Below are 18531 nucleotides of genomic sequence, written 5' to 3' on the forward strand. Positions count from 1 at the left end.
AGAAGCAAAGAGAGAATCTTAGGCGGGCTCCATGCCCAGAATGGAACCCAACCTGGGGCTCGATCTCACAGCCAAGAGATTGTGACTTGAGCCAAAATCAGGAGTTGGTTGCTTGACGCATTGAACCACCCAGGTGCCCGGCTGTCATCACTTTTCTTTTTCTGCCAGAATTATGCTTAACTTTTTCTTTTCTTCTTCTGGGACTTTATCACTGAGTACTATTGCATAACTATTCCAATTATGGCTTTTCCAATATTAGAATTAAGTTTGGATAATTGTTTTATGAACCATATTAATTGTGGGATGAGCAAAGGGATTTTCAGAATGCAGCCAAAATCCATTCATACCCACCCGTAGTCTGTGACTAAATTTCTCCTTTGCTCTGAGGAGCGCAACGTAGTCTCTGAGGGCTTTCCTAATCCAGAGTTTGGCTTTGCTTATTATTTAGGATTTTCTTTGTTTCAAGGATTCCCATGCTTTAAAAAAATGTTAGGCTTCACATGGAAGAAGCCACAGGTCCTCAGAGCATATATTTGATACAAAGATTACCCTGAGCATTTTGAATTTAAATTGTTTCAGCATCTCCCAGCATAATTTTTAATTTAGGATTAGGGGTTGTGAGCATTTAGGTGCTTGGTATTGCTGAGCTTTCTCCTTTCATTTACTTAGTGTTTCCAAACTTTCTTATTTGGAGAGCACCCTATTCATTTAGTGAACATTTTTTTTAATGTTTATTTTATTTTTTTTTGAGAGACAGAAAGGGACAGAGTGTGAGTGGGAGAGGGGCGGAGAGAGAGGGAGACACAGAATCTGAAGCAGGCTCCAGGCTCCGAGCTGTCAGCACAGAGCCTGACAGGGGTCTCTAACTCTCAAACTGCGAGATGGTGACCTGAGCTGAAGTCGGACACTTAAGCGACTGAGCCACCCAGGCGCCCCTCATTTATTGAACTTTGAAAGCTGCTTGAAATTTTTCTTTGAATTGATTGATAACTTCCTAAATTTATTTCAAGTAATTTCAAGCATCCAAAAAAGTTACAAGAATAGTACAAGAAACTTTTTTCCTCCTTGAACCATTTGAGAATAATTTGCTATACCCATCATTTCCTAATACTTTAACATGTATATCCTTCAAAGGGATATATTCCAATGTATCACTCTCAAAAAATTAATATTGATACACTACCACTATCTGATACACAAGTTTGGCCACTTATCTCCATATCCTTTACAAAAGCAAAGGGATATTGCTCAGAATCACACATTATATTTATTTGTCATATCTCTTTCATCTCTTAATCTATGACAGTTTCTTAGACTTCCTTTGAGATTCATGACCTTGATACTTTTGAAGAATACAGGCTGGTCATCTTGTAGAATGTCCCTCAGTTCATATTTGCCTCATGTTTCCTCATGAGTAGATTCAGATTATATGCTTTTGACAAGAATATCAAATAAGCGATACTGTGTTCTCTTCATTGCATCCTATCAGGTGGCACATAATTTAACCTTGTCTACTCATGGTGATAACTTTGATCACTTGAGTGAAGGAGACATTTTGAGATTATGTGAATATGCTTTTCCTCATCAAACATTACCCCAGTGGCTTTAGCATCTATTAGTATTTTTTGGCTAAATTATTTCCATGATGGCTGTTCCTTTTGGGGTACGTTCCAGACACGTTGTACTTGTAATCTCTTCATTTTGGGTTTTTACTCCAAATTCCTATCTCCTTTTCTAACAGTGTGATTTTGGCTGCCGAAATCTAGAAGAAAACCTGAAGCTGTTCCTTAGGTATTGAGCTTTGTGAAGTGGTTTCCAGATTTTTGCATTTCAAGGAACAGAAAAATTAAACAACAACATAGGGCTTCCTACTCTTTATTAGGTGAGATCTTCTAGTTTTGCTACACAACACACACACACACACACACACACACGATTATTTATCTTACAATATTGAAAACACTTTAGGTCAAATAACTTAGCTTTATGAGAAAACCTACCTCATCCTTATTCTAAGTAAAAAGTGTGTGCTTGCTGTGCAAACGCAACTTTAAAATAAATCTTTTCTACCCCTAAACAGATGGTGGCCCCTAACCCCTCCTGTGGAAGGAACTATCATATGTCCTGCTCTCCTCAGAGTTGTGTCCCCATTAACACTTCAACACTGTTCTGTATTACTTTTTTTTTTTTAATTTTTTTTTTTTAACGTTTTTTTATTTTTGCGACAGAGAGAGACAGAGCATGGACGGGGGAGGGGCAGAGAGAGAGGGAGACACAGAATCGGAAACAGGCTCCAGGCCCTGAGCCATCTGCCCAGAGCCTGACGCGGGGCTCAAACTCACGGACCGCGAGATCGTGACCTGAGCCGAAGTCGGACGCTTAACCGACTGAGCCACCCAGGCGCCCCAACACTGTTCTGTATTTCTAAGGTGTCAAGGAAGATGGGAGTTATATGGGAGTTCAGATGGTAAATAGTACGAGCAACACAAATTGACTTTCCACCTGAACCACAACTGAAAGCAAAACTAGTGAGGAATAAAATAAGACTATAATTCTATTAAGAAATCAAGTTTTCCCAATTTAGCATACATTTATATTCTGGAAACAATCACGCAGATTTTCTATCTATATATGTATGTATAGATAAAATGGTGTCACCAATGGTGAATAGAGTAATAAATTCTGGAATCGCTGTATAATAATAACAGAAGAAAACATTATGCTGATTTTGAAATGACCCTTCTTCACGGAGTGGTGTGGGGAAGTGATAAAGTGACCAGATGAGTTTGCTTCTAGGAGCATCTATAAAACTGTCACTACCTCCTTTTTTTTTTTTTTTAATGTTTATTTAAACATGAGCATGAGCGGGGGAGGGGCAGAGAACGAGGGAGACACAGAATCCAAAGCACGCTCCAGGCTCCAGGCTCCGAGCTGTCAGCACAGAGCCTGACACGGGGCTCGAACTCACAGACCATGAGATCATGACCTGATCCGAAGTCAGATGCTCAACCAACTGAGCCACCCAGGCGCCTTGTTACTACCTCTTTATCTTAGAGTTTCTTGCCACATGAACCAATCCTTAACTTTTCAAGTCTGGAATTCAAACCAAAACACACAAATGTGGTCCAGCCTGGAGTTCCCCAATGGAGCCAAGTGCTAGCCTTTGGAATGGGTCATGGAAGTAACCTACAGGAACTTGAAGTATATCCTCAGAGTCAGAAAAATGTGCATAAAGGGGATATGTGGTTGTTAAGTAATCTAATTGTGTTAGTAATTTAAAATCCTCATAATTGAGTTAATCTATTTATGCATTTAGGAATCCTTATGAAAAAGTCTTTCCTATGCTTTATTGTTTGCTGCGAAAAAATATGAATAAGTTTGTGTTGATTATGGTATTATGAGTAATGAGCTGGTAGAGATAGGAATGAGAAATGTTTACCTGTGCTGAGATGAAATTCAGTTACCTGTACTTATTTTATATGATGGTTAAACAGTTTTGGGGTTATGTTCTGGTCCATTTTTTCCTCCACTTCTATTATGGTCTTTATTTATTTATTGGACATTGGTATTTAAATACTGTTTTCCAATTCTGCAGGATTTTTTTTTTAAGTTTCTATTTTAATGACCCAGTGCCCATCATGACAAGTGCACTCTGTAATCCCCATCAGTTCTATTCCATGTTGCAAGAGGTTTCATGGGCCTGTTGCAGTGCTGAATGAAAGCACCTCACAATGAAGGATGAAATGATGAAGTAGAGTATTCGCTGGAAAGAGATGAAGCTTTGACTATATATCAGTTGGAGATTGGTCTTTTATTCCGAGCACTATAAAGCTTGTATTTATCCTGGAATTAAACAGTGTTTTATCCTGGAATTTTTTGTTTGTTTGTTTCCTTAACAGGTGGTTATGATTTCTGCACTGTTAAAGACATTCCAGTACATTTATAATCTGGAAACAATCACACGGATTTTCTATTAGCTGTGAACTGGGACAGAAGGAGCATGCATTTTTAGGACATTTGTTGTTTCCGCATACCAAACCAAGAGTATATAAGTCACAACAAGATTATTATGTTAATGAAAAGTTTGTAACACACAATACATTTATTCATGCTTTTTAAAATGACAGCTTTTTCTTCAGAACAATAAAAACCAAATTTGTATGGTGCTTTATTCTTGTTGAGCAAATAATGAAAATCACTTCTCTGTAGTCTAACGAGTCTATCGTATTAATGACTTGATGGGCGCATATCAGCGACTCTCTCCGAGTATGAACTGCATCAGGGTCTGTATTTTTTCCAATCTACTCTGCTTCTTCCCCCCAAATATACTCCTATGTGATATTTGAATTAAACGTTTTTGAAGTGATCTTACCTCTTTCAGGAATATATTCGATAGTTATGAGGCTGTTCCTTAACAAATGTAACAGCAGATACAAAAGCTCATTGAATCAGTCTCCTCCTTTCAGTTGTGGAACCACAGGAGACTTTCTGTTGATGTGATTTTTTTCAGTGTCCTTGAGCAGCTTCTGGGCAGTTTTCATTTACTAGTCCTGATTGTGGCATAGTTGCTTTTCCACCAAAACCTCATGTCCTTGAACAAGGTACTTAATGTCTCATAGTCGCAGTTTTCTTCTCTGTAAAAGTGAAGCACACTAGGTGATTTGTAAGGAGCCTTTGATTTGAATTCCTCTTACTTTATGATTTCCATGTGCTGTGCTCAGAAAATAAAGTCCAGAACAGGAATTACATGAAGACAGTGGCTTCGTGTCTGTTTTGTTCACTGCTGTATCCCGTTACCCAAGAATAGGGCCTGTGCATAGTAGGAACTAATACTTGTTGCATAAATGAACAAAAGCCAACATACGAACCTCTAGTAAGAAGAAATGGATGAATTATATCTCCATTAAAATTACATTTTATGTTCACACTTTGAAAGCATTATAGTTTTAGAGTCTAGCTGGGGGTTATTTTTGTAAGACTGGCTGTGTATGTGTGCAGTGCAAGTAAGAGTACATCTGATTCTAACCCTCCCCTGATAAAATACTTCAATGGCTCTCCATTGCCTTCTGGGTAAAGACTATCACTTTTAACTTGTTTTTGAAAGCCTTCTTAAATCTGTGCTCTGCTAATTTTTCAGCCTTAATCTTGTCTATTTTTTCCTGCTCCCTCCTTCCTTTCCCTTCTATATGTTCACACGCTTGGCTGCAGCTACACTAAACTTCTTTCAGACCCTCAGTCTTCTGCTGTCCCGCCTTTTGATCATCCTACATGTTGCTCTTTCATTCGCCCCACCCCATTGTTAGCTTTGCTTCCAGAGAGGGTACCTTTTATTTCCTGTATCAGCTCATAGTGTATTATCTTCAAATTACTAGTTTAGGGGCGCCTGGGTGGCTCAGTCGGTTGAGTGTCTGACTTCGGCTCAGGTCATGATCTCACTGTTTGTGAGTTCGAGCCCCGTGTCGGGCTCTGTGCTGACAGCTCGGAGCCTGGAGCCTGCTTTGGATTCTGTGTCTCCCTCTGTCTCCGCCTCTCCCAGCTTGTGCTCTATGTGTGTCTCTCTCTCTCAAAAATAAATAAATGTTAAAAAAAATTTTTTTTTTTTTAATTACTAGTTTAATATCTCTTCTGTCCAACCAGACTTTGGGAGCTTGCTCAGAAAAAGTCTGCCTGACCTGTTCATTGTTATACACCATTGCACCTCTAGTGCCCGGCACTGTCTATGGCCCATGAGGTGTTGGTGGTCTGAGTGCGACGCCACCCATGCACCCAGGATGCTAACATTCTGATAAAGCCAGAATGCTTCTGTCCTTCATACCCTGTGACCACTTTCACTCCCAACTCATGAAAACAAATTTTCTTTAATACTACATAATTCGAGTTAGTGATAAATGTTATAACAAAATAAAATGCAGCAAGTGGGATTTGGAATAAGAAGTGCCACGTTAGCAGGTGCCTTGGTGACTCGGTCATTAAGCATGTGACTTCGGCTCAGGTCATGACCTTATGGTTTGTGAGTTTGAGTCCCACATCGCATGAGCTCAAGTCCTGCTTCGGGTGAGCATGAGCCCCGCTTGGAGTGAACTCAAGCCCCTCTTGGGGTGAACTCGGGCCGTGTTTGGGGTGGGCACGAGCCCCTCTTCGGGTGAGTTTGAGCCCCACTTTGGGAGAACTCAAGCCCTGCTTCAGGTAAAGCATGAGTCCCACTTTGGGTGAGCCCTGCTTCTCTTCCTCTCTCTCTCTCTCTCTCTCTCTCTCTCTCTCTCTCTCCCTCTGGCCCCTCTGGGATTCTCTCTCTCTCTGCCCCTTGCTCAATTGCACCCTCTCTCTTTCTCTCAAAAAATGAAAAAACAAAAGGAGTGCCACATTAGCTAGCTAGAGCAGTCAAGGAGTGAACACTTGAGCAGCACCTAGAACAGAACTAGCATTTAGTAGGTGTTCAGTAAATGTTTGTTGAATGAATGAGACCTTATTAGTGAACATCTGGAAGAAAAGGGTTGTAGGCAAAGGAATGGTTGGGAATATGCTTTGACCCATTCAAGTAGCTGAAATCAGGCAGTGTGACTGAAGGGTAACAGACAAAGCTGAGAAGGTGAGAGATGAAGTTGTCGATAAGTAAGGAACTTGGATTTTAGTGTAATGGTAGTGGGAAGCATGGAAGGGTTTTGAGCAGGAGAATGATATGACCTGATGGCTTTGGGAAGTCACTCTAGGCCAAGCCATCCTCAGTTCTTGCTTGGACCGTGTAGCAGCCTCTCACCCAGAACTCAGATCCATTCTCTACAGTGAGTGATCTTTTTATTTACAAAAACAATTTTTTAGGGGCACCTGCGTGGCTCAGTCCGTTAAGCCTCTGACTTCGGCTCAGGTCATGATCTCACGGTTTCATGGGTTTGAGCCCCAACGTTGGCTCCGTGCTGACAGCTCAGAGCCTGGAGCCTGCTTTTGATTCTGTGTCTCCCTCTCTCTCTGCCCCTCCCGCACTCATGCTCTGTCTCTCAAAAATGAATAAACATTTTTTTAACGTTTATTCATTTTTGAGAGGTAGGGGAGGGGCAGAGAGAGAGGGAGACAGAGGATCCGAAGCGGGTTTTGCACTGACAGCAGAGAGCCCTATGTGGGGCTTTAACTCACGAACCTCAAGATCATGACCTGAAACTGAAACGGAGAGTTGGATGCTTAACGGACTGAGCCACCCAGGTGCCCTTATGGTGAGTGATCTTTTAATAACGCAAATGTGATCGGTCAGTTTGTTGCTAAGGACTCTTCAGTTGCCCTTGGAAGAAAGTCTACAATCCTAGTGTGGGTTTACCAGGCCTTGGGTAAGATGCCACTGCAACTGAGGGCAGTGGCATACTAGGTCTTCATGCTCCGTTCATTTCCCTGAAAAGGTCTCATATTCTCCTCTCAGGCCCCCTGCCCATGCTGTTGCTCCTGCCTGGACTGCTGTTGCTCAGGTCTTTAACTGGCCACCTCCCACTCTGCTTTGGGGGGTCCCTATCACATCCTCAGCCCCCTCTGACTGCCACCTCCACACCTAGACCGGGTTAGGTGTTGCACTCTCCCAGAGCCGCCCCCCTGCCCCCCATTCTCTGCTTTGTCACCTCTGCGGGAGCATGCTCAGTTCCAGCCTCCCTGCCAGACGGCTCGCCCCCTGAGGGCAGGGCCCTGGAGGCCGCCTGCAGCTGTGGATGCAGCGCCTTAGTGAGTGCCTGGCCCACAGCAAGAGCTTTTATTCTGAAATAAAGAGCCAGGGAAGGGCTGTTCTCCCGTGCCAAGGGCCTACTTCATGTGTCTTTCTGTGTTCAACTGCTTTCTCTTCTATTGAGATGAAGGGTAATGGACTATTTTGTGAGATGTGAGGTAATTGTTTAAAAAAGAGTCAGGAGGACAGATGACTGTTGAAAGCTCTATGAATAATTTAATTAACAACCCTACCTTCAGAGCTCATTACGCTCAGCACGGATGGAAGCCATTATTCCCTGCTGTGGAGAACTATGACTCAGATTGCTTTGCGTTTCAAATTAGTTGAGGATGCTTTGTTGTTGTTGTGATTGTTATTGTTGTGTTTATGTTGGAGCACTCTGACTGTGACTGCAAATCCTGTGAGTAAGCATAACGTGCCCTGCACTCCATGAAGAAGCCATTTTTCTGAGTTTGGTCACAGGATAATGGCGTGCGTTCGCATTTCACTCTTCGTGTCCTAATTGCATGCCTTCCGCTTGCTTGAAGTAGCACCGTGAGTCAACATTGAGCCATCTCTCAAAAATTAATGCTGTCCTCTTTATATTTTATTTGGTGATGAATATTTCCTGTTAGGTTCTAGCAGACTGCATTTGACATTTTGTACATGCCAAACCGAGGCAGCTTCTAAGATTTCATTCCTAGTCGAGTAATTCTGGTGAATAAAGAGCCAGGAATTAACTGAAAGGAGCGTGTCTTCATGAACAGAAGTCTCCTGACACTTAACGCTAATTCTAGCAGGTTATTGCAGTGTGTCTATTGTTGGCCTGTAGTCTTCTTCAAACATGACAATTTGTCATAACAGTTTCATTTTGAAGGATACAAGATAATCGGCTTAGCAAAAAAGAGCATACATTTTGTATGTATCCAACTTTTATGTAGTTACTGACAATATTGAAGCTAATTAAATTTCATGGCAATAAAATGGATCTTTTCATAGGACACATGTTCTGCCTTGTGTTGTATATTTCAAGGCATCTATTGAAACAAAATTGTGTTCTGGTAGGTACGATGAAATACAGTTAATCTCATTGGAAAACTTGACTTTAAAAACAGAGAAAAGGGTAGAAATTGTTTAATTCTATAAGTTTTGGGGAATGTTCTTTTGTTGGCTTTTTATTACTATCACTGGATTTGTGAGAAAGGAAAGGATTTTAGTAAAAGAAATAACAGCATGGAATACTCACCCGTCTTTTACTGAGTTTCACAAAGTTAATCAAATTGATACCTATGAACTTGGAGCACCAGAGCATAATGGAAACCATATAAATGTAGCTTGTTAGAAATCCAAGAAATTAGCATTCTAGTTCAAGCCTCTTATTTTACCGAATGGTGTAGGATCATGGTTAGTAAATGGATTTTGGAGTCCACCAGGGCCTGGGTTCAAATTTGCACTCACTGGCTATGTGATTTGGGCAAATTATTTGATCTCCTTAAGAATCTGCTTTCTCACTTATGAAATGAGGCACTGATATTTATCCCGGAGGGTTGTGATTCAATGAGATAATATAGTCATATTGCCTGTGACATAGTGAGTTCTGAGCAAATGAAACTAAGAAAGATTAATTGAATTACCTCAGGTCATGGAAGCAGTCCATAGCACTTTGGTGGCCCCAAGCTCTAAACCTTGCCTCCTTTCTTATTAACAATGGGTGTTAGGCAAGTGGTTTCATTCTGTCTCTGTTTTATCAGGGGTCAAATAGATAGAGGCCATTTTTCCTCTCTTTCCCAAAGATATAATGAAAAGCAAATAAGAGCTAGATTGGAAATAATTCCTTGGGCATTTTAGACTTTAGTGTTTTGTTTGTTTATTTGTTTTTTTGCCTTTTCAGCTATATAAATGGTATTTATGCAGAATGGTTTAAAATTCAGCAAAGTCTTGGAGGGAAATGGTTAGAGAAAGCTGAATAAAAGTGGAAAGTGGCATCGTGTAGAAGAGTGACTGTCAATGTCTACAGGTGACCTACAAGGGGAATATTATGATATTGTTTATTTTTTAAATTTTTTAATTTTTTTTTAAATATGAAATTTATTGTCAAATTGGTTTCCATACAACACCCAGTGCTCATCCCAATAGGTGCCCTCCTCAATACCCATCACCCACCCTCAAAGAGAGAGAGAGGGAGACACAGAATCTGAAGCAGGCTCCAGGCTCTGAGCTGTCAGCACAGAACCCAATGGGGGGCTTGAACTCACAAACAGTGAGATCGTGACCTGAGCTGAAGTCAGACACTTAACCGACTGAGCCACCCAGGTACCCCTGATATTGTTTAAAACAAAAAGTGGAAAATCCTGACAGTGAGCATTTCCTGCTTCATGAGTTAATATAGATCTACTTATTATACTTCCTTCTTCACTCTGTTTCATTGCATCTTATGTGAGGCGCACACATAAAAGAAGAATAGAAGATATATTAAGGATTAGAAAAGAAAACCAACATGGAAACTTTAAAATTATTGATATTCTATAAAATCAGTTCTCTTTGATGATTTGCATAATACAGGCCTGGCATGGTTTAGTAGGTGGATGACCAAGCTCAGGAGCCAGTTGCCTGGGGGTGAGTCCTGGGTCAGCCACTTACAGGTTGAGTGTACTTAAGTAAGTTGGCTTCTCTGAGACTTTTTAAGTTGGTGTGGCCATCATGGCTTAGCTCAGGGTGTGAGGATCAAATGAGACATAAGAAGTTGTGTTGTAGATTCTGAAATGTTTCTAAAATAGAAAATAGTGGTGGTATTTCAAAGTATTTTTAAATACTGTATTTTACTTGCCTTTCAAAAATCTTCCCTAAGTTAGCCATGAAAAAAGAAATAAGCTGTTTTTGGGTGGGTACGATTATTAAAAGATGTTGTCCAGCTGTTCCTGAACGTAAGACAAAAGACGAAGCAAGACGAGGTAGGTTGATAGACAAGCATAAAGGGTTTAGATTCGGTGTGATGGGACCTAATAGCAGTTTGATTTGTTTGAAGCCATAGTGGTTTTCTCAGGCATATTATAGAATTTTCTTTAGGTGTCTTCGAAATCTAAAAATAGATTTCCACGTGTTTGTGTTGGGTGAGGCAGTGTCTTGATGAAGATGTAATTTACTACGACCTCTAATGTTCACTTCTACCCCAAAGTCGTACATCCGCTTGATAAGTCAGTCTGGAAATATTTATGGAATCTGAACTCCTCATAAAAGTAACAGTTCTCATTTTAAAATATCCCGTTGTGTGCATCCTGTAGAATTTCAATATAATTAATGAGGTAAGAAGCTGGCATAGAAGTCATTGCTTAAAAACCTTCCTTCCTCTTAGCCATTCTGATGGGCATGAAGTGATATCTCATTGTCGTTTTGATTTGCATTTCCCTGATGATGAGTGATGTGAAGCATGTTTTCATGTGTCTGTTGGCCATCTGGATGTCTTTTTTGAAAAAACTGTCTACTCATGTCTTCCACCCATTTTTTAAAAAAAGTTTTTTCATGTTTATTTTGAGAGAAAGAGAGAGCGCACAAGCAGGGGAGAGGCGGGGGTGGGGTGCGGGGAAGAGAGAGAATCCTAAGAAGGCTCCACACTGTCAGTGCAGAGCCTGACTTGGGGCTCGAACTCACAAGCTGAGGTCATAACCTGAGCCAAAAATCAAGAGTTGGACGCTTAGCTGACTGAACCACCCAGGTGCCCCAATCTTCTGCCCATTTTTTTTAATGTTTATTTTTGAGAGAGAGAGAGACAGAGAAAGAGAGAGCGAGCATGGGCAGGGGAGGGGCAGAGAGAGATGGAGACATAGAATCTAGAGCGGGCTCCAGGCTGTGAGCTTTCGGCACAGAGCCTGACGTGGGGCTCGAACTCACAAACTGTGAGATCACAACCTGAGCTGCAGTCAGAGGCTTTACTGACTGAGCCATCCAGGCGCCCCTCTTCTGCCCATTTTTTAACTGGATTATTTGTTTAAATTTTTTTTTTTTTGCTTTTGATAGCTGTAAGTCTTGAAGTAATCTATAGTACAGTTTCTTATTTTATTCTTGCAAATCACAATTCTGTGCATCAATATGTCATATGCGGGAGGATTGCCTGAGTTGGAGTTTTCAGTGTTTGATATGTATCATTATGAATTCTGTATTGTGTACTGTTGATCTTTTCACATTAGAAAATGAAGCTACTGGGGGCACCTGGATGACTCAGTCAGGTAAGTGTCTGACTTTAGCTCAGCTCAGGTAGTGATTTCAGTTTGTGAGTTCAAGCCCCACAATGGGCTCTGTGCTGACAGCTCAGAGCCTGGAGCCCGCTTCAGATTCTGTGTCTCCCTCTCTCTCTGCCCCTCCCCCACTTGTGTTCTGTCTCTGCCTCTCAAAAATAAATAAAACCATTAAAAAATTTGTAAATACATAAATTGAAAAAGGAAAAAAAAAAAAGAAAATGAAGCTATTGGCAGTGTTTAGTCATATATGTATGCAAGTAGATAGAAAAGACTAATGCATTTCCCAAACAGGCTTCCTTGTATATCTTATGAGAAAATTCTGACCTTTGATTTTTTAAATTACCATTGCTGTTGCTACCACTGCTATGTTTATTGAGCACTTAGTATGTGTTAGGCATTGTTTCAGGTGCTTTAGATATATTAACACATTCAGTTCTCATAATAATCTACTGAACATGTGCTATTACCATCCCCAAGTTAACAGAGGAAGAAACATGTACAGAGAGGTTGAGTAACTTCCCAGTGACATAGAGCTAACAAGCAGCAGACCCAGACCCTTTATTGTTTGGTTCCAGAACCCACACTTCTACAGTCCTGCCTACCACTGGTCTGTTCACTGGCCCCTTTGCGATGGCACTCTGTGTATTGTTTAGTCCCTCATCAGGAAAACGGAAAATTTGTACAGTTGGAGAGGATAAATAATTGCGTAAAATACGCTATTATCATTATAGCGTGGATTTCAGTCAACTTCTCTTGACTTACCAAATTTGACATCAGGAATTGATTTCAGGTGAAGCTTCAATAGTGTGAAATAGTCTATTGGATCAATCTTGTGGGCAAATTAGAGCAAGACAGTGATTAACTCGTACGTTCAACTCAGATGCTGACATAGGAGTAAGTGTGTAAACCACCACACAGCAGTCCCAGAGAGACTTGGAGAAGAGGTGAGTGCAGGACATAGAGGGGCTGCCGGTAAGTACAATGTGGTCTTCTTCGGTGCCAGTCATTCAGAGAGCCAACATCAGTTCTCGCGTGTTCCCTTGGTAAACTTAAAATGACCGTGTATGATGGGGGGGTTGGTTGGGTGCACTTAGGAAACTGTTTTGTTTAGGAAGTAAACATTAGAAGCTGTCACACATATCTAGACAATCAGAATTGTTTCTATCAGCAAAACAATTTTCAAGGAAACATGACCTGACTGCATCAGTGTTAGAGATCATGGAAACCTTATGTATTTCTTGTAAAATGTTGCCGTGAAAAAAGCCAGAGAGTACAAGCTCCAAGTGACTTTAGTACGTATAAGCAAATCAGGATTGTATGGAAAAAAAAAAAGACTCCCTGTCATTAAGTGAATTAACTGAATATCTTACAAACCCTTGAACACATTGAATTTTAAGACAATTATCGTTCATCAGCAATAGTAACAACCGTCATAATGAATGAACACAACTACTCATATTTATTGTGAATCCGGAAAGTGCTTTCTGTGCATTATCTTTTTTAACCCTTACCACGGCGCCGTGAAGTAGTCACTATGGTTACCTCTGTCTCACAGATGAGAAAACGGAGAAAGAGAGTTACGTGCACTAGATTATACAACCAGCAAGCATTATTCGTTTGCTTATTCAGCATTTATTGAGTAGACCTCCCGTGAGACCTGGCAGTGTTCTTGGTAGTGGGGACTTTGCAATGGGTAAAACAAATCCCCTACTTTCGTAGAAGGACCTTACCTTCTGTGAGGGAGCTAGACAACAAACAGATAAACATGGAAGCCTATGATCAGTCAGATGGTAATAATGATTACATAGGACAGCAAAGCCCAGGAAGGGAGAAAAGGAATACGAGGATAAGGTGCTGGGATGGGCTCTTTAGTTTTTTATGTGTGTTTTAGTAAAGCAGGGTGGGGAGCTCTCATAAGGCGATATTTCAGCAGACAATGGAAGAGAGAGAGGGATATGTGTAAGAGGAAGACCATTCCTGGCAAAGGAAGAGAAGGGATCTGTGTGCTTGGACTGCCTGAGGAAGATCCAAGAGACTGTGTAGCTCTTGGGTGGGTGGGCGAAGGGGAGAACAATCAGAGTTTGGACCCCAATTTGATCAGACCCCAGAGCCCACATTTTAACCACAACACTAATCCAAGGTGACAACCACAGCCTTGACCTAGTGTGATTTTGGAGGCACTCTGTATTAGCAAAGTACACACTCGCATAGAAAAGAGGATGGCAGTGACGTTCTACTCTAGAAGTTGTGTGTAGTGTTGAGAATATGTGAGAAATCCCTGTGGTTTGGGGAGAGGTGCTTTGGAGAACAAAAGGAGGGAACGACCGTGGACCATAAACTTGGGAAACTGGGAGTATCCCTGCTCGGAATACTTTAGTGGTTCTCTCTTGCCTTCAGAGCTTTGGAGAAATGGCGTAGCTTTCCCAAAGCCCCATAGGAAATAGACCTAGTTTTGAATGATGATAAAGACCGTTTTCGTTACTGCCAAGCTATGTTGCACTTTTCAGAATGTGAAATTGACTGCATACTCCTTGACTCCCTGTCACCTACCGAATGATAAGCCTTGGCAGTGAACATGGGGCCCTTGGAGAGTAGCGCCTTCCCCTTCCCCTTTGCCCTTACATCTACTGCCCTCCTCTTGCATGTCAGCATGGAGCAAAACAATACTCTTTAGTGCCACGTACGGGGGACTTTGTACTGAAATGAAATGCCTGTAATATCCTTCTTCCCCTTGTTTTCTTGTTTTGTCATGAAGATATTATATCTCCCTTGAAGACTTCACTATTTTCCTTCCCAGACTGAGTTACAGCTTCTTGCCTTGGCTGCTTTCAGAGCTTATAGATCTCTGTACTTGCTTATCATTTCTCTTGGAAATCATTCTTTGAGTCCCTGTCCTCCTACCCAGGATTAGAGCCCTTGCTCTGTGCTACCAGAAGACTCTATGCAAGCATGGATCTGCCTCTTATCACATTTTGGGGGGTATTTTGTGTGTGTGTATGTGTGTGTGTGTGTGTGTGTGTGTGTGTGTGTGTGTGTAAATATTTGCCTCTTCTTTCAGGCTCTAAAGTCACTGAAAACTTGTGCCTCCTTTTTATCTGTATTGCAATCACTGAGAAGAGCACTTGGCATATAGTTTACAGGCAAATTTAAATTGAACTTAGAATATTGGATGCTGAGTTATAACGATGACAGTTTCGATCAGAGCAAAACAAGGAGAATATGTTGAACAGTGATGGTGGTTCACTCAGAAAAGAATACATAGTAATAAAAACAGTACTATTTAATGAAAGATTATTGTGTGCCAGGTTTTAAAGTCAGTGCTGAAACACATCATTCCATTATTCCAAATGAAATTCAAACTTGAAAGACATACCCTATTAAGTATAACTTTAAAGCTAAATTAATGTCATAAAACCAAACTATAAAAAATACATTCATTTTCAAACTGTTGCTAACTGGACTGTAGGAAGGGTGAGTGGAGCTTTAAGTGGAGGAAAAATGCCCTTGGAAAGGGACAGAAGTCATCTTTGTTATTTTAGACTCAGTTTATAGAACGTCACTACAAATGTGTATACTTGGCTACATGCAGAGATCTTCCGGAAAGAACACTGTACTCATTTATAATTTGGAGGTGGCGTGGTGGGTGAGACAGAGGGCTGTTGGAAAAGTGAGCCCAGATGAGACCCTGCATAATGCAGTGCTTCGTGCTGTATCAATGGTTAATTGTAAAGGCTGCAGAAGTACCAGCCTTAGAACCTAAGGCCCAAAGTGGGCTACTTAAGGCCATGGTTACTCCGCCTAATTCCTGATTTTCATTCAGTAGAAAACCCATTCATTGGGAATTCTATTGAGTAGTTTTTGAACACTAATTCTCATTGCTGATTGCTTTGTGTTCCCCTGGCAAGTATGCTATCTCAAACTGACATGTTTCTAATCACCGAGAAATCATTTTTAGACATGCCTTTAACTTTGGCTTACAAATCATATATATGCTAGTCTAGCAATGTTGAATTACACTCTGAAATATTTTTAAACGCAAACCTCAAACAACTTATCATATGTTTTTCTCACACTTCTCAGCACACTGTAGCTTTGCTTCCCCCACTTTTTTGGGGGGAGGTGGGGGCTTGATTTTATTATGTCCTTCATTTCTCAATATTTTGTGCTGATTAAAATGGATTAGATATGCTTTATTTCGTCTTAATACTTAAAGCCTGTCAGTAGGAAAGACTATATTCGTGCTCGGAAGAGATATTTAAGAAGTTATTTTGTTTTCAACTCTTTTCATTATCCAGCAGAAATTTATTCTAAAGCTCTTGTGTGGTTTCGCTGCAGGGACGCGGCTGCCAAAGCCTTGTGGGAAGCCTTACTGAGCACCAAGCACAAAGAGGCAGTGATGGAAGTGCGGAGACATCTAGTGGAAGCAGCAAGCAGAGAAAACCTGCCAATCAAAATGAGTATGGGTAAGCGCTTCCTCTTCTCTGAGGGCAGGAGCCACAGGCTCCAGGAAGTGGATTGAAGCTTGCTCTGAACTGCGGGCCAGCCTAGCCAGCATGGCTTCCCGAGGAGGGCATTCAAGGCATTTGTAAACGGTTGAAAGAGTAGGGAAGGAATATGGACACACTGCCCCCAGGGCTCAGCAACGACCCCTCCTGTTTTAGACTCAACTTTGGGAACTCCAGGAGAGTCCTTGCTTACAAAGACTAATTCTTCTAGTTTCTTTACTAGATCTGGGGCTATCAAAATTGGTCTGGACCTCCTCCCCTCCATTCTATTCCATTCCTCCTCCTCCCCTAACCCCCCCCCCAACTCCCTTATTGTGGATGAAGAAAGGGTCTTTTATTGGTTTTCAATTAATGACTGAACTACTGTGCTGAGCAGGGGAGGGGCAGAGAGAGGGAGACAGAGGATCCGAAGCAGTCTCTGTGCCGACAGCAGTGAGCCAGATGTGGGCCTCGAACTCACGAACCCTGAGATCATGACCTGAGCCAAAGTCAGGCGCTCAACTGACTGAGCCACTGAGGCGCCCCAAATTTGTGTTTAAAATGGCTTTTTCCTTTTGATTAAAAAGTCAGAGAACTTGTGTTTTGATCGATTTTAAAAAATGAATTTGATGTTTTACTTATTTTTAAAATTAAATAATTTTATTAATATGGAAATATTTAAAATGGATATTGAATCTGGTTAATAGGTAGAATTTAATTTTGGAAACTTGCAAAAGTTTCTTTCACTATTTTTAAAAATAATGTTTTTCTTGGGGCACCTGGAGAACTCAGTTGATGAAGCTTCCGACTTAGTCTCAGGTCATGATCTCATGGTTCTTGAGTTCAAGCCCTGCTTTGGGCTGTGTGCTCATAGCTCAGAGCCTGGAGCCTGCCTCGGATTCTGTTTCTCTCCCTCTCTCTCCCTCTCTCTCTCTCTCTCTGTCTCTATCCCCTCCCTCGCTTGTACTCTGTCTCTCTCAAAAATAAATAAACCTTGGGGCGCCTGGGTGGCGCAGTCGGTTAAGCGTCCGACTTCAGCCAGGTCACGATCTCGCGGTCCGTGAGTTCGAGCCCCGCGTCAGGCTCTGGGCTGATGGCTCGGAGCCTGGAGCCTGTTTCCGATTCTGTGTCTCCCTCTCTCTCTGCCCCTCCCCCGTTCATGCTCTGTCTCTCTCTGTCCCAAAAATAAATAAAAAACGTTGAAAAAAAAAATTAAAAAAAAAAAAATAAATAAATAAACCTTTTTTAAAAATTAAAAAAACTAATGTTTTTCTCTTGTAATCTGCTTTTAGGTATTCAATTAATATTAGTACATTTTATTGGGTGGGAAAATTTTTCTTTGCTGAGATTCATAGTCCAAGTTCTTGATTATTTATGAGTACAAAAATCAAACTACCAAGTTGAAATAGAAGAACAAAATTTTGAAAGTGAAAGAATGTGGATGAAACTAAAAGGAAAAAAGGTACAGGATCATAATAAGAAAAAAAAATCATGATTCTGAGTGTGTTAGGTGACTCCATATGAGGGCTTTTTGGAACATAATGATGATAGAAAAATGAAGGTAACTAGTGTTTATTGAGTCAGGTTTTTATCTCTTTCCCTGTGTTAATCTTATTTAATCCTCACAGTAATTCTGCCAGATGGGGACCATCAGTATCCCATTTTTGGATAAGGAAACTGGAATAGAGAAAAACTAAGTTGCTTAAGGCCATATATCTGAGAAAGGTTAGGAGAATTCACATCAGATATTCTGAGATGAGAGGATATGTTTTTTATTTATAAAATCATCCTATTTCCATATTACCAATGCCAGAGGTCTATGTGTTATTTTGGAATAGAAACAAGGTGCTACCTTGAGACTTTGAATTTAACTATTAATTTTCCTCCCTCCTTCTTTCTGCTTCCTTCCTCCCTCTCATCCTCTCTTTCCTTCTTTCCTTCCTTCCTTCCTTCCTTCCTTCCTTCCTTCCTTCCTTCCTTCCTTCCTTCCTTCCTTCTTTCCACAGTTCTAGATACACATTAATAACAAGTGTATTTACTTTTTGGAGTTCCTTATCCATGAGAATGTTGAAACAGGAACAAATTCATATTGTGAATCAAGAAAAGTAGGATTGCACAAAGGTCTTGGTGA

The 18531-nt window shown here is 40.9% G+C and overlaps 1 protein-coding gene across 2 annotated transcripts in view; it reads left to right on the forward strand.

Annotated features, from left to right (window-relative positions):
* Nucleotides 1–18531, forward strand: part of SCFD2 (sec1 family domain containing 2) — a 399407-nt gene that overhangs the window by 41526 nt on the left and 339350 nt on the right. For both annotated transcript variants that reach the window (XM_007075895.3, XM_042984540.1), the window contains exon 3: nucleotides 16252–16379. In XM_007075895.3, coding sequence (XP_007075957.2) covers nucleotides 16252–16379 — 128 coding nt within the window. The remainder of the gene's footprint in view (nucleotides 1–16251; nucleotides 16380–18531) is intronic.

This window comes from Panthera tigris, chromosome B1 (genome assembly GCF_018350195.1).
Source record: "Panthera tigris isolate Pti1 chromosome B1, P.tigris_Pti1_mat1.1, whole genome shotgun sequence".
In the NCBI taxonomy this organism is placed as follows: domain Eukaryota; kingdom Metazoa; phylum Chordata; class Mammalia; order Carnivora; family Felidae; genus Panthera; species Panthera tigris.